The 23,563-nt window shown below is 43.2% G+C and overlaps 1 protein-coding gene across 1 annotated transcript in view; it reads right to left on the bottom strand.

The window, feature by feature from the left end:
* Nucleotides 1-23,563, bottom strand: part of LOC144126086 (diacylglycerol kinase delta) — a 126,202-nt gene that overhangs the window by 27,482 nt on the left and 75,157 nt on the right. Inside the window, exons 6-20 of the mRNA XM_077660013.1 lie at nt 22,458-22,564; nt 19,388-19,516; nt 18,879-19,040; nt 17,655-17,812; nt 16,764-17,012; nt 15,918-15,978; nt 15,273-15,367; nt 14,286-14,382; nt 11,534-11,692; nt 9,340-9,427; nt 7,687-7,982; nt 6,308-6,587; nt 4,015-4,372; nt 3,419-3,529; nt 1,032-1,190 (exon numbers count right to left, since the gene is read on the bottom strand). Coding sequence (XP_077516139.1) covers nt 1,032-1,190; nt 3,419-3,529; nt 4,015-4,372; nt 6,308-6,587; nt 7,687-7,982; nt 9,340-9,427; nt 11,534-11,692; nt 14,286-14,382; nt 15,273-15,367; nt 15,918-15,978; nt 16,764-17,012; nt 17,655-17,812; nt 18,879-19,040; nt 19,388-19,516; nt 22,458-22,564 — 2,509 coding nt within the window. The remainder of the gene's footprint in view (nt 1-1,031; nt 1,191-3,418; nt 3,530-4,014; nt 4,373-6,307; nt 6,588-7,686; nt 7,983-9,339; nt 9,428-11,533; nt 11,693-14,285; nt 14,383-15,272; nt 15,368-15,917; nt 15,979-16,763; nt 17,013-17,654; nt 17,813-18,878; nt 19,041-19,387; nt 19,517-22,457; nt 22,565-23,563) is intronic.

Raw genomic sequence — 23,563 nt, forward strand, 5'->3', positions numbered from 1 at the left:
CTGGCTAGGCGTTAGCAGGCCTAACTTTCTTCGCATTGAAGCTGAAGTTGCTTTGGAATAAGCCACTGCATATTATAACTTGCCTAATCATGTTACCAGTACGTTATAAGTAGAATAAGCTCATTAAAATTAAGGCACAGTTGGTTCTCGCAGCACCATCGGCTACGAAGCAAGTGCACCAGGCAAGAGTCGCCATTAGGCTTTAGTAGGGTTGGCTTCACCGCATGCCAGCAATGTGGAGTGGAAAACATGCACAAGAGACTGAAGGCCCCCCAGGTACACAACATCACATGGTTTCGTGGCGCTAGCGTTGTGAGCAGGTGCCCAAAGCCATACAGCCAACCTGCCTCTGCATATGGAAAAGTGATCGAAGAGTGCCATTAGCGTAAGCACCACTTGCATGTATGTGGCTCGCTGTTATATTGAACGTTCCACTGAACACGAGTCTGATAAAAGTGGACAGTGGTGCTAAACTTCTGCGAGGAATTTTCAAGAGAATTTTCTGACTCTTTGACATAAGCAATAGTTCGATATATCCGGGCGCTACTGTATGACATGTACAGTGCACAACTTCCAAGCTACAGACTATGTATTAAATTAAAGTATTAACTATCGGCATGTACCTTTACGTTACTATGGACACCGTCATCAGAAAACTACCAAATAATGAATGTATTAATACACACATGATGCAAAATATATTCGCAGCAAGATCTGCATAATAAGCTACTCAAATGGCACACACCTTTTTCTTGAACTGTATATCTCCAATATAAGCCAATTTCTATGCCCTCGGTGATTTCAGCTCTGCACCCTTTACTACAGTGTTTGATTTTACTCATATTCTGCAGGGAAAGAAGTACGTGGGCATCTTATGTAGTGCAGGGTCTTTTTTTGTTTGTTCCCATTTTCTGTTCTGCATCCTGAGAGTAATTTCCGATGGGTCTGTGTGAATTAACTTGATGCGCAGTAATAAAAACAGGAGCAAAGTGGGGCATGAGAAATAGAAAAAAGTTGGTGTGGACCCCCACCTGGGTATGTTGAGGACCACGATGCCCTGCAGGGAAGGCAAGGCAATGCGGTGGCCATCACACTCCAGTTGCACCCGCTGCTCCAGATTCTTGTAGGTGCGCTGAAGCAGCTCCTTGCCACCAAGCACTCCGTACCACATCAAGTTCTTGGTGCGAGACCTGCAGCCACAGAAAATGCACAGAACCATTCTCACCGCTGACTAGACCCCACTTCTCACAATTACTCCACAACAAAAAAGCACAAGGAAAGATAAAAACCAGAAAAGAAAATATCAGCACTGCACTAACATAGTTCTAATGTGGACAGAAACAATCGATGCACACTCACATATGTGTAAAGTGAGCACTGCGAGCAAGGAGACATCAGCAAGCAAAGGGTAAACCGAGCAGCTGACATGACTCGAAATAAGAGGTTTCTGAATAAAAATGCATAAGCATTGTTGCCATAACAAACAGTGAAACTCAAATTTGGCAGCTAGAATGCAGAACCCTGATTGGGGTAAAGTTTTCAAACCTTAACCTCAGAAATTCAGCTACAGTATCAAAACTGGCAACATGGTGACAGAGGTTTCTCTAGAATGCATGGTCTTCAGGAGAGCACATTTATATACAGTAGAATCTCGATAAACGGAAGTCGGTTAAACGGAACCAATGCTTAAATAGAACAAACGCCTCGCAGTTGGTTGGTTTTGTATTAAGGCAATGTAAAAAAAAATCTCGTTAATCGGAACAAAAATTTTCCAACCACCATATAAACGGAACCGAAAATAGGCTCGAAACTGCAACTTGACGTGAACACGCAGCCCTTTCGCGATACGCATCACTGCCCCCCCCCCCCCCCCCCCCCCCTTCCGATTTCCATCTTTGGACGTTTCCGTTTTTCTCCCATACTGCAACCGCATCGCTTGCTTTCTGTCACGGTGTGCTTGCAGTTGTGTTCAGTTAGGCTTTAAAGGCCTTACATCCGCTGTTGAGCATCGTCTGCGACCTTTCGTCGCGAAGTCAACATCCGATGGCAGCGCAGAAGCGACCTCACAATGCCCTTACGTTAGAAAGGAAGGTAGAGATAATCAACTACTTCGAGAGTGGTCGCTTCACAAAAACGGCGCTTGCAACGAACTGCGCTGTCCCCAAGAGCAGCCTCACGAGGATACTTCAGGACAAGGATAAACTGCGGCAGGCTTTCGGGACGTCACGCTTTGGCCCTCAAAGAAAACGACTGCCGGTGGCCAACCACGAAGATTTGGGGAAGTGCCTGGTGGTTTGGCTGCGTAGAGCCCGCAGTGAAAACATTCCAATCAGCGGGCCACTCATTCACGCGCAAGCAGAAGAATTTGTTTTACAGCTTGGCATCGAAGATTTCTCGTGCAGCGAAGGGTGGTTGACAAGATTTAAAGATCGGAATGGCATAGTGTGTCATGCCGTTTCAGGGGAGGCTGCCGCTGCCGACACGACAGCATGCGGGGACTGGCGAGCAAGACGGCTCCCCAAAATTCTGCAGAAGTGAGCAGCCTGTCTAGTATCGGTGGCGCCATCCAAAGAAAACGGTTGCGAGAGCCAGAACAAGCAAACATAAAGTCCTTTTTCACAAGCCAAATAAATTGCAGTTCCCACTGATATCCACGGAATAAGTGGACTATTAACATTTTTTTTTAATTTCAGTAGTGGTATGAAAAAAAAAAAAGTTCACTGCTTACTGCTTTTGTGCAATAAAGTTTGTGCCCATAGTGTACCGTTCTCTTTATTATCTAGATTTTGCATTTGAGATCCGCTTCCGCGGAGACTGCCAACTGCGCGCACACCTGCCTCGTCGGGACCAAGCAGCGCGGAACGGATTGCGAAATCCTGAATCTTCTCTCTCTAAACGAAACTCCTGATAAACGAAACATATTTTCCCGGTCCCTTGAGGTTCCGTTTAACGAGATTCCACTGTATGCAATTCATGCATGCTTATACGCCTTGTGTGCCAAGTATTGCGGAAAAAAGCCCCCGCCTGTTTTCACCATTCCTGTTTTGCACATAAACAATTATGCATGTCATCCATGCGAGGATAACAACAAACCGGTAGTGTTCATGTCTATGCTCTCAGCAACAGATAACGGGGCAGCGAGCATGTCACTGTTCGAGAGCACACATGATGTGCGGAGGTACTCTATAAAAGTTCTCTACATCACAGCCTACAAGAACCTAAACTAAATTTTTAGGCAAAAAGAAGTGCTGCAATAAGTTACTTCAAGCACAATGGCGCAGAACTCCCGCATTTATATTATTTCGAAGGTTTCACACACTTATAAGCAAAAAATAATGTGAAATTTTGGCAGCGTGTCTATTCTCTGAGTACTAGAAACAAAAATAACAACAAAAAAGAAAAAAAACATTCAGCAAACCTGCACTTTTCGGGATGTTCCTCTCGTTTGTTGTGAAACTCCAGGGTGATCTTAGCATCCAGACCAATGCCAAAGTAGTTGTTCATGACGCACTTCTCTTCAAAGCCTTCCCTACAGAGAGGAGAAAGGAACAGCTATATGAACTGCCAAATAACAGCCATCCCACCGTGAAAGTGGACACTAAGACACTGAAAAATGTTCTCACTGTTGTGTACTTGACATAGATAAGCAATGCACAAATAAACACAAAAGAAGTTAAGAATGCTTTACCAAGAAAACCTTACAACTTGGCGTCCTTTTACAAAATTTGCATTTCAGTTACATTTCATAATGTTATGCAAGCCTTTACAAGTATATACCACACAAATGTGACATCTACGTCTTCTCTGAAAATCAACAAGCATTTCGAGGAGAATATGAATTGGACTTGTTTATTTGCACAGAATAGATTCAAGCACTTTACTAAGTATAGCCTTGAAGTATAAGAGAGAGTAACGATATAATTATCTCAGTCAGGGTAGTGTAATTAAGACCGCTGGCAGCGTGTCACACATTGTGGCTTATCCTTTATTCACAGCTTTTGAAGGCCCACTCACAGGGAGACCTCTTCAACATCCATCAGGGGAGAGGCGGCCGCGCAGAGTGCGTCCGCATTGGCCAGGAGCACCTTGCCCACCAGACTCTCCCGGTTCAGGTTCGGCCACATGGGCAGCGACGCCAGCGGGTTGATGATGGGGAAGGTGCGCTGCTGTTGTGGTGCACCATGGTGAGAGTGAGCACCCAGTGCATGCGAGGAAGGAGGGTGCTCTTCCGCTGGGCTCCGCTCGCCAGGCAGCAACGACAGGCCCAAGTGTTTCAGGGTGCTCCCGCTGCTGATGCGTCGCGAGCCCGTGGGTGACTGGGCAGTTGTGGCACTGCTGCCTGTCGAAGGTGCTGGGTCTTTTTTGCTTTCACCTGCACAGCGTGAACCGTATTGGTCTGAAGTGCAGACTTCGTAAGGTTTGGGCTGTGTATAAATAGATGAACTGAAGCTCTGAAGGAACACCAGCCTGTCACTCCAGTTCATGTGATTCTGGATGAGTCAAGACAAAAAATCTAGTCAAACCTGCTTCTTACACATGTGGCCACCACACGTCATTCATTTGTTATATCCCAAAATCCGCAGTAAGTGGACTAAGCATAACTTATTGGCCTCACACGAGGATGATTTCCATTGTGTGCTTTTCTATGCGGCACAAGCAAGTCACAATCAATATGGAAAAGTTTTGGCAATGGTTAGTACATTTTTGAGTCACTGCATATTTTTATCTCAACTATAAAACAACAGCAGGAGAGCATGCATAGAGAAACCAGCTCCTCAACACTCTGAAGCATGTTTGACTTTAAAATCTGTCACCACGTGAAGATGCTTTGCTGCCGAGATATTTCGACCTGGTGTGGCAAGCAATCAAAGGTTGCTTTAAATTACACAGAAAATTACAGCTAGTTGTGCAATTTGCAAGCAAGAACTTGCGTTATTTTTGTGCATACAGCACACTGTTCTTACCAGGATGCCGTCATTGCAAAGCGGTGACCAACAATCACTTCAGCAAGGTACACTTCGATTCTACATGCAAGCGCACCGGCAAGTTTCCGTGCACAGAAAATGTTCCATGCATATGAGACAAATTCCAGGCGGCCTAATAAAAGGCACAGATGCAGGGTGGGTCCAATATGGACTGTATACCTGCTGGGAAGCTGCGTAGTGGCCAAAAGCAAATGTGGCTGTGCGCTGAAGCTGCCCGTCTGCTTTAGGCCAACAGCTGAGCAATGTTAGATAATGATGAATTTTGATAGCACAAGAGCAGGTTTGGCCAAAGAGCATGAGCATAAGGTGTTTTTGGCTGTACAAGGTGGAGTCAAAGACCCATTTTCCAAGGATTTTACCCCAGAGAAGCTGAGCATCAAGCCACGGGAAAGCTTGTACCCATTGCAAACCGGCAGGTACCCAGGGGATTGAAATCCGCACCTCACACATACTTGGTGGATGCTCAAACAACTTGGCCACCACTGCAGTAATTGAGTATGATGTTTCATCTGGCTTTGAAGGAATTAGTGACAGGCAGATATAGTGCAGGCAATAACTAGCGCAACCAGAGAATGCACTGCAGAACAGGACAAAATGCTCCATTTCAGGTGGTTCAGGAGAGTTATTCGATATGAACTCTTTCAATATAATCTGTCTTAAAAAAGAAGCACAGAACCCTATATTTGAAGGCAAGGAAGGTAGCAGCTCCATCTGCCTAAAAGCGCCCCATCCTCTCATGCTATGCAGCCACTTTTCCATGTGGAAAAGCCTTGAAGAAATGACTTTGAAGCATATGGAAAGCCAAGTTAAAGGTGCACACACATGGTGAACATTTTTTTCTTATTTTCTTTATTACGCATATAATTTTCACATTCGTCCCACAGGAGATGAAAGTCACTGAGGAGAGACTGTTTGTGTGAGCATTAAAAGGCCAAAAACATGTAGCGCATACAGACACACCAGTTTGCGGCACCTGCACATCTATTGCAGCAGAGCCCCATGTCAGCAGATTTTTGCTTCATCTAAAACTCAGTGCCATAGCCCTAATGTGCGTCAAGATAACCACGTTGTCTTTCATACTAAGCAAGCATTCATAATAAATGGGGTCATTACAATCAGGCTGAAGAGTAATGGCTTCTTACTCGGCTGTGTTTTGTACTTGTCCTGTTTTTGGTGAGAAAGGGAACTGAGTGATGGCTTGAATGACTAAGTGATAGATGTGCAAAAATGGGCAGAGCCAAACTGACATAGCCTTGCATGCAACAAAGCGATCAAATGTGCATGCATAATACATAAATTTCAAAAGATATGAGAAGTTGTACTTTTGTGCTTCCGCTGGGGCCTTCGGGGACTTCCCCAGGAACGGTCATCATCTTCCTCAGTGGTGGGTGTCAGCGCCAGGCTCGTCGGGTGCAGAGATGATGGACTCAGTGATGACCGCCGCTGTTCCCGGTGTGGTCCACTCTCTTCCCTGTGTAAGGGAGGTTGCGGGGATACACTGCATGGTGATGGACTGGGTGATGGAGTGGCCACCAGTGAGCGTGGAGATGGACACGGTGAGCTGTCGGCACTCAGGCCCCCTTCTATGGTGGCCAGAGTCACCTGTAAAGCATTGCACTTGGATCAAGGCAACTGTGCTGTTTCTGATTAGAGACCTCTGACAACGTCCATGTTAAAAGCGTATAGACACCTAATTCTGGTGGCATGTTTTCTTTTCTACAATGATGTGAAAGACACTACTATGCATGAATCACTATGTGGTACTCACCTACAACCGGTAAATAATTTATAGTCGAATTTTTCTGTCACGCTGTTTCGGGTTTGGTTTAAACAGCTGAAAGATCTCTGCGACGTCAAAGTGTGGTTACATGTCACGTGAAGCACAGAAAAACTGCGATTTAATTGCTGTTTCATCGTTTTAATTCACTAACTACAGTGCTGAAGCAAGCCTTCCTCAAGAGCTGGACTGACAAAGAATGTAGAAGCAGTGATTATGTTAGTTTTGTTACGCCTCACGTAACCTATAAGCATACTTTGAAGTCACAGTCATCGTTAGGCTGTTAAAACCAAAACCGAAACAGCACTAGAAAGAAATTAAATTATAAATTATTTACCACGTGGTAATCCATGTATAATAATACCTTACGCATCATTACAAAGAAGAAAACACGCACGCAAAAGTTAGGTGCCTATACCCCTCTAATATCACTCTGCCTCAGGCAATGTTATAAAGCAACATGAACTGCAACCAAGCAAAAAGAGATTCACGGTTCAACAAATTGGCTGCAGCAATTCGTCAAGCTTAACTTTACATTGCAAAGGAAGTGGTAGAATCCAAGAAACAAGATCTCTGGGCGATATTTTTTTGAACCATGCAAACATTTTTTTCTTAAGCTCACTTTAGTACTGTCGTGCATAAACCACGCAACACTGAACCCAAAATTCATTGCAACTAAGCCATCACAGTTTCATTAAAGCAGAATGAAAAAATCACTCTACTGCCAAGACCTGAGCATATGTTAAACCCGGGATGACCTGAATGCACCTGAAGCAGTCCACTATGTCATGCCTTATAGCCAGCGCACACTTTTAAGATGCAAGACTCTAAAAAGTGCACTCTTTCAAAAAAAATCTTCAGAAGCAGTACAAGTCATGCACAATTCTTGCTCTTGCAAAGCAAATTGCATTTCTACGGTTGTACCTGCAGTGTGTCCTTGAGTGGTGCACCCACGCTTTGTCCCATTGCAATGCCCCAGGGGTCCCAGCATTCAGATGACTCATGGAAGCTTGTTGTGAGCACAGGCAGCTCCGTTGTGCCAGCTGTCTCAACCGCTGCTGCCTGGCCACTGTCCTCAGACATCAGAACGCCTTCCCACGGTGCCTGCACCTTATGGCTGCTTTCTTCTTCTTGACAAACTCGTTCAATGCTCCGGTTTTCATCCTCCGCAACAATATTCTCATCTCGCACTTTGGTCTGGGCATTCTGCTCATCCACAGCTTTAAAGACAAGCGAGAAAAAAGAAGCATGCGGCTATCAGTTCAGCACACATAGATCAATGCTATGCCTGCACTCAACTCCATGTCCCTGGTATTTTTGCAGTGCGCCACGGGTCATTTGCTTCTCGCTGCTTGCCAGTGTCCTGGTGGCATGCACCCAGTGTGCTATAAAAGCCCTCCTGCTGCATCTTGACCTCTCACCAGCCTCAATGAAGGGTGGTTAGCGTAACTTACACCAGTGATTAAACCATTTATCAAAGAGCCTAACTTTAGATATGCATATATATGCCGCTGCGGTGGCTGAGTGGTTATGGCGCTCGGCTGCTGGCCCGAAAGACGCGGGTTCGATCCCGGCCGCGGCGGTCGAATTTCGATGGAGGCGAAATTCTAGAGGCCCGTGTACTGTGCGATGTCAGTGCACGTTAAAGAACCCCAGGTGGTCGAAATTTCTGGAGCCCTTCACTGCGGCGTCTCTCATAGCCTGAGTCGCTTTGTGACGTTAAACCCCCATAAACCAAACCAAACCAGATATGCATATATGTTACAATTTTTAAACAGGTAATGTGTCCACAAATGCACGGATTCTCTTAAGGGTATGCTTTTATATGTTAGGCAGTCTGGTTGTTACTACCTATCAAAAAGAATAAGAGACATCTGGTAATGACTAAGTCAGATGCGAAGCATCAAAGTTGCAACACTGGCATCCAAATCCAGTGCAAGTTTTCGACAAACAAAAAAGTCCAAGCACTGCTTGAGGAATGTGACATAGACTAGGACAATGATGCGAGCTCACCATCCGACACAGTCAGATATGGTGAGAGGATAATGACGATGACAATACATGTGCAACATCTCCACACAATCCTGTCCCTAATGATAAAAGGCAGAGGTCAGAGTGTAATTTCCTTTCAACTCAGTCCACGTAGTATGGTTCCAATTGGTGGTGACTGCCACGTTTGGACACTTCATAAACCACTGCCTCAAAACATTTCTACACTTTTAAGGAGCAACGTATACAATCATGCTCAGTATGAATTGTAATGCAATGATACGGTGATGGCCAAAGTGTGATTACTACCTTGCAGGAATTCAATACGCGTTTACAGACAATGCAAATGGCCTAGCCTTTCAAGTGGCAGCTAAATGCATAATACTTCACCACAGTTGGGCTCCCACTGCTTCGTGGAAAAAATATTGACCACGGTTTACATGCCACAAGTTATACTGGGAGCAACAGCATGTACAGATGTTTATTAGGTGAAAAACGGAAATTATCTGAGGCACGCCTGTAAATTAAAAAACAAACTTCCCAGTTCAAGTGTCACAGAACGACAAAAGACAGATTATATGAACTGACCTCTTTCAGTGTGCTCGATTATTTGTCGAACTGCCTTCTTAAGACTGTTAGCCCTCAACATAAGGGCTTCCCGTTGTATAAATGCTGTCTGCAAAGAGAGGAAACAAGCATGTACGAAAATTTCTTTTATCATGTTCTCCAATTGTACAGTGTGCAGAAAATAAGCAGCTTCATGCTATAAAAGAGCATGCGTGTCATGATACTGAGGCCATAGTAGGCTGCCATGTATGCACTCATTGCGAGCACACTAACCCTTTGACCGCCAAACCTGAGCTGTACTCGTCACAGGAGATTGTACCAATAACACCATTGATGAGTCACACTTGTCCGGCCCGATTTTGCGCTGCTCCCACCGCCAAAGATGAGTTATGGCCGGCAATTGCGTAGTTTGCAATTTTTAACATTCGAGGGAGGTAGCTGCCCATGAAAAAGTGCGTTTTGCACCTTTAGCACGTGTCTTAAGGCTGACAACAGTCATTTCCTAACGGCGCCACACATGAAGAGTGCCGGTACCGGTGATGTCCCAAGAAGAAGAGCTATTTCTTGGAGCAGCTCTGACAGCAGCGTTTTTGAAGATCTAGAATTTGTTTCAGACAGTGACTCTGACTTTGTTTGCAAGCTGGAGACGGCCTCATATGATGACGAGAGCAACAGCAGCAATGGTGAGAGTGACGCGCTTAGCCCACATTAACTACTAATGATTAAAGATTGTTTGTGTTAGGACAAACAAATGTCTATGCACTTTGCAGTGCGTTAAAGCATATAGGATCAAATATGATGCATTTCTGCACGTTGTAACTCATTACTATGACATGCAATGTGAAAGCATTAAAGTGGTAAGCCATGCAACACTGCAAAATGACTGATTCATGACTATGATGTACAAGGCATATGACTATGCCTAATTTTGTACAACTCTATACACCTTATATTATGTTACTTGTAAAGTGCTGAGTCATGCTACATTCATTAAAACTTCCTGTTGGGCGAGTTGGTTGTTCATCTTGATCTAGAAATGTTCTTTTGCGGAAATAAAACGACACACGAGAAAGGCGACACACACACACAAGCGCAAAGCTTGTGTGTGTGTGTCGCCTTTCTCGTGTGTCGTTTTATTTGCGCAAAAGAACATTTCTAGATCAACATGCTACATTGCAGAACAATTATGAGCCATGACTATGATTACGCGTCATGACTACACATACTTTGTACAAACTCTATACACCTTACATTACCTGTAAAGTGCTGAGTCATGATATGAAGCAGAATGACTATTAGTCACGACTCATAGGTCACAGTATGTTGCGTTTCATCATTCAAGACTATACATGTTTGCTTAAATATGTTGTGACATCGTACACCAATGTTCTGACACCTTCCAAATTTTGCGTCATGAATGGCGGACACTGGCTTTTGTGCTAATGGGGCATATAATGCTTTTACACTAATAACTTGGTGATTTTGGTACTTTTTTGGGAATTAATTTGGCAGTTAAAGGGCTGAACATACATACAACAAATATTTGGATATAGCAAACACAAAAGTTTAGAGTTTTGCTCCACTGTGAGCTTGTCCTGATTCTATGCGAGTATGTTTTTATGTTCCCATCATGTCAGCTCTGATCATGCCAAATCTGTGCGACAATGGGCCTAGCAGGCTCGGACGAGCCAAGCTGATCATAGGCAGACTCTCATTTCTGGCTCATGACGAGTCCGGCTTGTCGTGTGTCACTCCGTGTCTGGTTGAAAGCGAGTAGGGCCCGTCCAAGGCATTTTTTTTTGTTTGCTGACAGATGGTAGCATGGGTATTAAATGACCATTTTGGTACTATTTAAAAGAAAATGTGTGTGCATTGGCGGTTGAACTGCAGCATAAGCTATAAGATACCTCGAATGACCAGAAATGCTTAAGTGTGAAAAATAAACTCTCGCTGTATTAGCACCTGTACGATCTGCCTTATTTGAGTCCCATCTGCCCCCCTTACTGCGCTGCTTCAAAATGAATGATAAGAAGAATAACACAACAGAGGAATTCATTCTGGCTCAATTAATGCGGTAACAAGTGCTGTGGTATACACTCCCTCAACCTAAATCTCTCATGACACTGCAAACAAAGTAAAGCTCCAATGCGATCTGCTAAACTCCAACTCCAGGGAACTCAGATAGAGCAATGCTGACTCAGACTCTGATGCAAACCTTTGATGGCTTCGGGGCTGTGCTTGTTCGGCTCTCATCCTTGTCGGTGTCGGCCTCCCTCTTGCCCGCCTGCGACTCGGGCTCAGACTGCTCGATGGCCAGTGACTCCGCTTTGAGTGTCTTAAGCAGGGAGTCCAGTTTCTCATTGAGAACCTTGCACTGCATTTACCAAGTGTCAATCAGAGCAGATATTCACACATCTGGCTTGAGGGGTAAGTAGCACAAATGACATTTCACAGCCTACTCACATTCCTGGAGAAGATTTCCATTAAACTGAGCACAATCATGCTTAGTTCATGAATGAACAAAATGAAAGCATGAAGCATAATTACTTTCTCATATATGGAGTACAAGAACGATCTGCATAAACAGCCATCTTTCGTTCATACATTTGGTATAAACATGCATCCTTGGATTAAGTTCCTGACAACACGTTGGATGCCTAAAGGATCAGAGACAAGATTGTAGTGAACAGAGTGAGCAAGCTCAAAGTGATTTTGGTGCATGTACGCCTGCAAAAATAATAATAATAATAGTAATAATAAAATAAAAAAACACCTAAGTATAATAGTGAGAAAATAGAACTCATAAAATTCATCTAGAGATAGAAAGAAGCATAGAAAAAAGCATCTCAAAAACATCAGGTACTTCACTTAGCTGTTGGACTGCTGTAGCTAGCAAGCATTATGCCGACCTGTGATACATCAGCTGATCTGATACTGACATATAATGCAATCTACATTTTCAAAAGCATGCTCAAATAAGGAACTTTCTTGCTCAAGGGACATTGCACCACAAGTTAACCCTGAGCAGTCAAAATAACGAAAAATGTGCACACCTTGCTTTGATACAATGAAACAAAAAAATAAAGTGTTTTATCAGGTGAAGTGGGTTCTGCCATATTGGTTAGGCAGAGAGCATTTAGTGGATATGGAAATAAATAGATATGTGATAACAAAGTACAGACAAAATAGGTTAAACTCACAAACCATAACAGAACCCACCCGCTTACAAGAATCCAGTGCCAATATTCTACATTTAGTGTTCCTCAGAAGTCATTTCACCTATCACGAAACGAACAAAGAAATATAAATGGCCTGTATGACCACAAGCTAATATTATGTTCTGTTTCGTATCCCCATATTGCACCTGGTTCACAATCCACAATGGTTGCAGCTACAGCCCGACTGGTCCTAATCTGGATTAGAATAGTAACTATCTCACTGACCAAATTCAGTTTGTAAAATTAACGTTTGCAACAGCTAGTGTAACATCATATGTACCACAAGGAAGTGTTCTAACCTCAGTATTATTCTTAATTTTTATTAACGACCACACTGCTAGTATTTTCCATTTTATCAGACTTCTTGCTGATGATTGCATACTTTTTCAGGAAATTAGCTTTGCCAGTGACCATACAGCTTTAAACGATGCCTTAACAGCCGTGACCAAGTGGTGTGAAGAATGGCAGATAACTATAAACGTCAACAAATCTCTTCTTTTATCTGTAACCCGGAAGAAACAGCGATCGCTTTTTCAGTACACCTTGGAAAACATTCCTCTTGCATGCGTCAGCGAATACAAATACTTGGGCATAATACTAACCGCCAACCACAGATGGGACTCTCAGGTTAACAATATCAAATCCACCCCACTAAAACAGTTATTTTTCATTAATAAATGCCTCAAACTAGCACCATCTGAAACAAAGTTACTTGCATACAAAACATTTTGTGAGACCAGTCCTAGAGTAAGAAAATTCTATTTGGTTTCCTGTCATTAACAAGCTGATTAAAAACTTGAAGGAACACAAATAAAGGTGTTCAGAAGTACATTTAACAAACACAGGTTAACCGACTCACTGACACAGTTACTAAAACACGCAGGACTGCTAACCTTCAAAACAGAGCCAAACTAGCGCACCTTCAACCCATGTAACAACTTACACACAATCATATTAAACCTGGATACTTCAAGATACACATCAAAATCACAAATTATGCAAACACATTGCCTTGTACACACATTAAACGAGTTTCCACTCTATACTGACATTTCCCAGTATTCATTCTTTCCATGGACTATTCATGAATGGAACACCTTGAACATGTGCACTGTTAAGAGTTCATCAATAAATACCTTTATCACGCTTTTTGAAAATAAACTACATATATTGCCTGGATGCCGGGACCATACCATAATTCACTAATGGACTTCATAAAATCAGCCAGCCTTTTTCCATTACTTTAATCATTACTGCATCCTTCATCACACCTTCACCCATTGATGCCCTGAGACAATAAATCTCATTAAAAAAAAAATAGGCAGTTACGTCTCAGTAATTCTTCCTGCTATTTGTCACTGTAAATTTGTTAAACAATTGGGTAACTGGTTGTGCATTTTGTGCTATAATTATTTGTTCAGTCAAATTCTTGTTACATGCTGCTAATTCTAGTTGTTAACTTCTGTATTGATGTAACAATGTGCACTTTGAATCATTGATCATTGTCACAGTATGGCAGTGTACTTTTGGCCATTTCTGTTACGATCCCCGACAGGATTGATAGCGTAAAATAAAAAAAAGTAAATAAATAAACGGCTTTCTACTATGTGGTTTTCACTGTAGAACGTTCAAACATGATATTAAACTAAACGTGATGACAGAAAGGCACACTCTTTCACAACATCAGCATATTTCTTTTCGGGCACCTATTTTTATGACTGGAAGCAGTGGACATGCAGATTCACTAACCTTGTGGGAAATAGAGTCCTTGTCAACTTCGGTGGAACCACAAGGGTCAGCGGCGCCCACTTTGGCAATGAAGTCCTTGACAGTTTCACAGAGGACCCTGCAACATGATTGTAAGTTTATTTTTATAAACAATTTTTATAAACGACCAGCCAGCTAGTACTTCCCATATTATCAGACTTCTTGTTGATTACTGCATACTTTATAAGAGAATTAGCTTTGTCAGTGACCATACAGCTTTAAATGATGCCTTAACAGCGGTGATCGCTGCACCACTCCTGGCGGAGCAGTTAAGCGATGCGCCACTGTCCTGCGAAGGCAGGTGCTGACACTGGTGGGGCTTGTGCAACCCAGGTTGCTCATCCCGAGCAACCTCTCATGACCAATCATGAGTTTAACTGCCGCCTCTCTCACGGTGGGCAGTTCGCTCACAATCCAACGGGCAGGTTGTGATGACGCTACAAGGTTATGTGACCTAGGTGGCCCATCTGCCTCCCACGTTGCTTATCTGGGGATTTTACATGAATTTTTCGCTCACGGTCAATGATGCCAATGCCAAAAACAGACGCTAACACTAATGCTGAAGCCAGTACCAAAATCTATGCCGGCAACAGATGTCGCCGCCGGTGACGGCTTTTCCGGGACTTGGGCTCCTTAACAATATCGCGTTTATATATCTATAATAGTGTGCTATTTGTTCCATAGTCCTCTGCGGCATAACAACCAGGAAAACCCAATAGGAAACATATCAGTGAGTTTTCACAATAAACTGAAGTCCTTACTAACTAGTAACAATCTCTAAATAACACTCATGTCGGATGCTTAGTACACACACAACACATACTCTAGTAATAATAGTATAATTCAATCGAAGATGACTATGGTCTCATGGAGTAAAAACTGCTGGCCACAGAAAGCAACAAGAGACATTTAGATGAGTAGCACACTCAAGAGAAGACCCATAAAGGTAATTATTATGGTCTTGCTCACTTTGCTGATGAGATCACCACTGAATGCTGATCAGAGTGGAGTATCTGTGAAAGGTGAGCAACCACAGAGTCTTCGTATACAGTGATTTGGTCAAACTGAAATAGAAGAGAAACAGATGTGAAAATTCAATGGCTCCCATGCTACCTGTCCTATAGTTGTTTTAACAGCAGCCTGCACAAAATCCACTTCGCAAACAAAGAAACTGAGTTCACATTCAGCTAACCACTGAACATAAACATGGCTTGCATGAATTTGAAGCACAACTCTCTCTAAAGAAACTGACTATTGACTTCTATCAACCATATTTTCTTTGTAGCAATCAAAAACTTCTTTCCCAAATAAACATACCATATAATCTTGTGCAAGGGTCGCACCCGTGTATGGGCCACAACCCCCGTGAGCTCATCTGACAATAAGCCTGCTGTTTAAATTGCTCAGGCAGCTAAACGGACACTGTATGATGCTTTGTACCACATGCAGAAGTATAAAAACTGAAAACATACACTGAGACAACCGACTAAAAAAAAAAAGGAAAGGACAAGTGGCATCAACAATTTCAGTAATAATCAACTAGATGAGGTCATAGGAGTCGACCTTCAACAGGATAGCAAAAACTCATGAGGAGATAAGAAAGGCAGAACGTACTGGAGTGGAAATCTTCCTAGAAGGCAGTGGCATGGTCCCTTCGTATGTCATTATACTCCACCTGAACAAAAATCGAACATGACGACATGCACAAGCCATTAATCAATAATTGAACAAATCAATGTGCAACGCTAGATTAAGTGTATTTAACTATGCAAAAAAACACATCAACAGGAAATGAGCTGGTGCGAGAACAACGCACAACACGCGTGACGTAGCCACACAGATGCGACGCCGAAATCCAAGATTCCAAAGATAGGCTAGACTGGATGCGGTGAGAATGTGTGATTTTACCCACAGTTTAACACTTAAAAAAATAGGCAGGTGTTTCAAACAGCATGATCAGTGCAATCCCCATTGGCAGGAAGCCAGCTGTGCATACCCAGATGACCCCTGGAGCACACACCTGCCAGTGCGCAGGCACAGCTGGGTCACCGTGGAAGCAGGTCATAGTAGCGGAACGTGGATCGCGCTGCACTAAACTCAGTTTTTTTTCTCTTTTATGCATTTATTTTCTTTCCAAACATAATTACAGTGCACAGCAAAAGATGGCGCCTGGTAATGCATAATTTTTCGCTATGTATAATTCACACTGTTATATAGGATACACCAATGAAAAATTGAGAAAAAAGAACGCGACTAGCAGGGATTAGTTGAGCCACAGCGCCGAGGGTAATAGGCTCATATAGCTGATCATGTTTACAACACACATGCCTTCAACACAACCCTTCCAAGATCCCGTCTAGCTTTGAGCCACAGTTTGATGCCCACCTGTCACGACACTGCCAGGATGCTCGAATAAATTGCTGAGTACCATGTGCACGATAAGCACAGATCAGAGCTTACCGATCGAGGAGCCGTGGTGCTGCACGGGTGTACTTTTCGAGCAGCTGCGGTAACTGTGCATCGTCGTCGCAGACAGAGCCCCAGCCCAGCACTCGTGCCAGGTCATTTCCCGTGCCCAGTGGAAGCACACCCGTCTGGCACTGCCGATGCAGTGACAGCCGGTCCATCTCGCTCAGCACCCAGCTCACACTGCCATCGCCCGCACACACCAGCACCCGGAGGGGCACAAATGCCCGGAACATGCGCAGACTGCCAAAGGCACAGTAACCTGCTTTGAACAATGCCAAGTAAACGAAGGATATAAAATAAAATAAAATAATATAATATAATACAATACATTATAATATAATAAAATACAGTGGAGCAGTCAAGTCCACAAGTAAGCACCGAGTGTATGTACTAGCAAAAAAAAATCTAAAGTGTATTGAGTGCCAGTTTGCTTTATGCCCAGTTTCAGCAAAGCAAGTAGGATTTTCAAGTCAAAACGAGCCACACATTTAAGTTGTCACTTACCAAGCAGAAAGAAAAAATAGCAACACGATGAAGCTAGTGGCAGAGATTTCAGCTAAACTTCCATGAGCACCAGTGCTGCCATGGAGTATGTACACAATACTCTACTCTCACAGGCGTGAGCTGCCACGATGAATTTTGTCATTATACGCACGATCACATGACGAGTGCTCTAAGTGAGATACATTTGAACTTATACCGACACAGGGTGCTTACTGTATGTGCTCAAGTCATGATTGAAATGCTTGAGAGACTGCAAAACATTGATAACCTGAGCAAACAAAGAAGCAGCGAAATTATGGCTGGTCAAAATTATAGCGGCTTTTAATATCTATGACATTGCCTAATGGCATGAAACAATCTATTGGCTGTTCTACTTACCCAAGACTGGGACCTCCATTCATGAGGTCGAAAACTTGGGCTGGATTGAGGAGCTGCTTGAATCGCCGGATGAACCGTACTCCCTGATTATCGCCAGACTTAGAGTTGACAAACACCAGCAAAGGTGTGCTCCCTGCCTGGCCTGGCTGTGAAGGATCCTGAAAAACAGACCATACTCCACGATGTACCAAATGACACTGCAGTTTATTTTTGCCGTCATCAAGTCCCTTCACCGGCAAATTGGCAATACCAACAGAAATTTTAAAAACTGCAATTTGTTTTGGAAAATCACCTGGTGACGTAGAGCTGCAGGAAGCTATCCTGATATGAGGCACAGGTTCTGAATTATCCAGAATAACAAAACTAACGAGTTACAAATGCCCAACATGATTCACTACTAGGGGTTGGACTTTTTGGTTTTAACAAAGAAATGAAAAATAGCATGCTGAATTTAATTTTCGAAATTCAGCTTTAACCAGGAAAGGTGCGGATTTATACCACGCATGCAACAGCTATCTGGCTATTGAGCAGGAGCATGGCAGAACAATGGTAATGTTGGGTTAAGTAGCACAGCCATGCGTTTTGAACCGCTGACACATTGCAAGTATTTTTAGACCAGGATGCTCAACCTCCTAAGCAAACAAAACATCTACTAGTGCAGCACCGGTCACTGTCAATAGAGTTTTATCACTGCCAAACAGCCGTATGATCAACACAGCAACATGCTGCTACCATTTCCATGCTTGCCTAACCACATTTGCCTTATGGAAATTGGAAAATTGGTTTTTGAGAAAAGGAACTGCGTAGTAACTGTCTCCAGTATCCCGGTTGACACCCGAACTGCACTGTAAGGGAAGGGATAAAGGCGAGAGTGAAAGAAAAAAGGAATTGAAAGAGGTGCTTAATTTCGTCCGTCCAACTAACTTTCTGTGATCCCCTGCTATGCTTGCCTTCTCTTGGAATCCATTCCATTACTTTAAGGACCATTGGTTATCTTGCTTTCGCATTACACGCCCATTTCTTCCTCTTGATTTCAACTGGGATGTCATTAACCCACGTTTGTTTCCTGGCCCACTCTGCCCTCTCCCTGTCTCTTAATGTTGCACCTATCGGTAGGGATGACCATCGCTAACTGTCACTACATCAATTACTGCGTCTTTTCTATTCCTTGAAACCAATTTTCATTATTTTTTTCACCCCTCTTCTATGAGTTTCCCTCCTTACTGTGGCTGTTCCCAAGCTGGCTCGACGTGTGGGCACCACTGCTTCCCAGGGCTCGTCTGAACCGGCACCTGTGCTGTGAAGTGCTGTTGGTGGAATCACTGAGGCCCTGCAGACACCTAGTGGGCACTGCACTGGACACTGGGTCTTGCAGGACGTATGCACCTAGAAGGTACACAACGGGCAAAGGAGAGCGGGGTAGGAAACAACAAAGAATACGCAATGTCAGCTGGAAGAGTAAAGGACCACACATTAAAACATGACAATGCGAAGTCACAACACGTAAAAAGGTAGAACACAGCTTGTACCAATGCCACACGTGCAAAGTCATGCCCATGCAGAATGAGTAAGGCTGCTGATGATGGGTACCCCAGGCTTGCACGTTTAACGTAATTTGAATTGTACTATGCACTCGCAGACACGCAGCCCGTTAAAATGAAAATTAGCGATCACAGCCAGAAAAACCTGACAAAATGGGGCAGTGTACATAACAGCCAAGGGAAGTAGCATACCGTGGCTCTGCACCAGAGACATCTCCAGTCCTGGAGCCTGAGAACACTGCCGCAGGTTTTGTCACAAACACAGCATTTTGCACTGACAGGCAGGTTCCCTTCCATCCACTGATGGGGCATGGTCAGGTTCTGCACATTGCAACAAGACCATCACCCATGCACTGAGCACACTGTGTACAGAACAAACATTCTGGTTGCTCTGCACTGAGGATGAAGCTAAGACACAAGCACACGCACTCATTGTAAGCATTATTTTTACTCTGCATATTGAGAGATGTTTAAAATGAATTAAAAAACTGACGCTGACAGACCAAGACCACAAAGTCCGAGGGCATGTTTATGTTTACTTTTGCCTGCACTACTGTCTGCTTCTACCAAGCCTCTTCATAATGTACCCTTTCTTTCATTCCAGTGTATTAAAACAAAATCACACTTGTACTATCTTCAAAGCGCGATAATCATGCTTGATTTTCTTCATTTGCAAAGCGTAACAATAATAGAAGATTATCAACTTACAGAATTTGTCTTCAACAATGCTGATTCTTGGGCTAGTTGGTACTGTTCACTCATAATGGCAAAGCCTTTAGCGCAAAAAAACGAGGACGTGAGAGGAAGACGGGACAGCACTAACTTTCAACTGGCGTTTATTGAAATACAGAGGCATATATATAGGGCCAACAAACCACTCCTGTCTTATTCGTCCTCCCACTCGAAGCTTGGAAAACGGGCTATTGTGAGCATGTGCTTCATCAATGCCATGAAGAAATCATGTCCATTCATGTTACCCCTCAGCCTGAGCGAGCAAGCCGGTAGGCTTTCTGCCGCCGGGTATCCCAAAGAAGTGCTCGTTTCTGTGGGGGAAGCCTTGTTGAAGAAGCGTAAAAAGAGCCGTTGCGAACCATCTGCCGAAAAGAAAAAGACGGTGGTGATTCCTTATATGCACGGCATATCCCATAGGCTGAAGGGGGTTGCCAAAAAGGTTGATGTGAAGTTGACATTCTCTGCCCCAGACAAGCTGTCAAAATTGTGTAAGTTGACGGACCCTTTTCCAAGACAGTCAAGCGGATGTAAAGTGAAGCATAGGAATAAGTTTGTGGAGTGCTCGCTAGGGGTGGTATACAGTATTCCTTTACCCTGTGGTCGGGTATACATAGGGCAAACCGGCAGATGCCTTAATGAAAGGCTTGCTGAACACAAGCGGAACGTGGCAAACCCAAGGGACGGTAACCTGTCTGAACATTGTCATCACTGTCCTAGTAAAACATGCGCGCCCATGTTCTGCGCATGCACAGTAGAGGCGAAAGGTATAGACCACTGCACACGTGAAATAATCGAAGCCCGGTTGATTAGGAAAAGGGGAGCGGACTGTGTTAGCACGCCTTCTGTTAATCTTTCTGACAAGGAAATCGCTTTCCTAGACTGCAGTGGTGGGCGCATGCGTAGAGTGTGATCTTTTGCATCCTTTGTGTATTTCCATGCTTGCTTCGCTATATATATGCCTCTGTATTTCAATAAACGCCAGTTGAAAGTTAGCGCTGTCCCGTCTTCCTCTCACGTCCTCGTTTTTTTGCGCTAAAGGCTTTGCCATTATGAGAGAATTTGTCTTACTTGTGGTGCTTAGATTGCAGAAATGGTTTATGGCTTATGGGGGTTTAACGTTTCAAAGCGGCATAGGCTATGAGGGACGGCATAGTGAAGGACTCCGGAAATTTCGACCACCTGGGATTCTATAACGTGCACTCGTATCGCGCAGTACACAGGTTCCTAGAATTTCGCTTCCACTGAAATTCGACCACCACGGCCGGGATCGAACCTGCGTCTTTTGGGTCAGCAGCCGAGTACCATAACCACTGAGCCACCGCCAGACTGCAGAAATGTAAGTTTATTAAAACTATTAAGGAAATATACAGCACCGAATTTCAGCTGCGTTCTTTTTTTTGCAATGATGCACCTCCAGTGCCGTCGTCGGCTCTGCTCCCGGGCAAAAACAACGAATGCACAGTTCCATTCGACACCAAGCACGTATGCATCGATGCCGGAATTGACGCAACCTCAGCATGGTGAAGTCAGAGTGCAGTTGGCACACTGCCACTGTACAACACCCGCGCCACCCGATAAATTTCCATGTGAAATCTTCCTGTGCATGGTAATAAATTTATATTTGAATTTCTTCTCTCGTATTGTCTTGGTTTCGGTTCTTATAGTCAAACGGTGGCTAGGACATCAAAGTTCAGTTCAAAGACATATAAAAACAGTAATATTATAGCTATTTCTTCATTTGTTGTCATTTCAACTCTTCGGAAAGGTTGGTGTAAGAGTTACAGTGAATTGAAAGGGTGAAGCAGAGATTATATCATACTTTTTTTATACCTCACATGGCGTAAACTGAACTTTGATATCAAATCCACTGTTCGGCTGCTGGAACCAAGACCAAAACAACATGAGAGAAGAGATTCAATTAAACTATTTACCTAGGATAGGCGAATTCCATGTGGTGACTATGTGTACTAAAGCCATCCGAAATTCAAAAGAAGAAAACATGCAATATAAAGTTTGACGTGCCCACTCCTTCAAGAAAGTGCAATGTAATCAGAACTTAACACACTGAGCTAATTGTTTAGTGTTTTAAAATGTTAACACAGTGCAGGCTAGTATATGCAGCAATTCAATGTTGGATGTGGGAATATCCCCATCACCTTCAGAATCAGCTCTGAACTTCTTCGATTTTCAAGGTGTTTAGCTGCAATTCTTAGCTGTTACTATGCTCTGGAAAATATGCCAGGAAATGTGATATTTGTAGTAGTTTGGACATAAGCAGCTGAAGCTATTACTATGCCCTGGGAAATGTGATAGGAAATGCGATATTTGTAGTAGTTTGGATATGACACTTTTGTGTGCTGAAATGGCATTAAATTACAGTATAAATGTTTGTATCATAAGCGATACAGATTCCGAAGTTATGGAATCCTCAGAAGTTAGGTGAAAACATGCAGCATTTTGGTCTGAAGACCACCTTTTCAAGAGAGCAGTCAATATGCACCCTATATTTAGGTTATGTTTAAGAACATACCCCATCTTCATCTTCTATAATGTCTTTTCCTACTGATGATAATGTCGTCCATTTGCAGTTGTTTGGAGACTTCAGCGCGCACCTTTTGTGTGCCTTGAACTTGCAAACTGCAAAAAAGAAAGGAAGAAAATTATGCAACAAACCAGATGCGACAAATCATGACCCTGAAAATTGATCTCGGGCTCTTGACAAAGTTTTTTTCATCACGGGTCAATCAGAGGTCACGATACCTTTTATAGCACAACTGATAATTGAGTGTGTTAAGGAAACCATGACAAGTTTTACACTCCTTAAAGGACTATAGACACCAAACATTTACTTGCATATTTTCTTCTTTCAAATGATGCGTTAGACGTTAGCATATATGGATCACCCTGTGTTATTCCCCTACAGCCGATAAATAGTTTACAACTGAATTTCTTCTCGGCACTGTTTGGTTTCGGTTTGAACAACTGAACGATGGCTGTGACGTGCAAGGAGTGCTCGGTCATGTGAGGCATGAAGAAACTGCAATATGATCGTTGACAAATAGTTTTAATTCACTACAACACTTATGACAAACTGCTTCAAGCGCTGGAAGAACAAAAAATAATGTATACGGTTATATTGCAGTTTTATTCATGCTTCACGTGATTTAAACACTACACATCATAGCAATCATTTGGTTGAAGAAATATAGACCGAAACAGCACGAGAGACAAAATTCAATTATAAATGATTAAGCACCAAATGCGATGCATGTATTTAATGTCTCAAGCGTCATTACACAGAGGAAAACATACAACTAAAATGAGGTGTCTAGAGTACATTAAATATGTTAAAAACTGTTTCGTGGACAGGTGCAGCCAGCAAAAATATGAGCAGAAAGTCCATAGAAAGAAATGCTTACAAAACAGAAAGTCCATAGAAAGAAATTCTTACAAAAGAGGCTACGCTCTATGCAAAAGCATACATGCCAAATCAATGAATACACTGACTGTATCCCCACTTTCATGAGGGTTTTGTGAACCTAACAACTACCATGTTATAGACTAATGAGCTATACAGTGGCACCGATTACACCAAAGAATAAGTAATGTCAGCATTTTTTTTGTGTAGTTGCTATA

The sequence above is a fragment of the Amblyomma americanum genome, chromosome 3 (genome assembly GCF_052857255.1).
Source record: "Amblyomma americanum isolate KBUSLIRL-KWMA chromosome 3, ASM5285725v1, whole genome shotgun sequence".
Taxonomy (NCBI): Eukaryota; Metazoa; Arthropoda; class Arachnida; order Ixodida; family Ixodidae; genus Amblyomma; species Amblyomma americanum.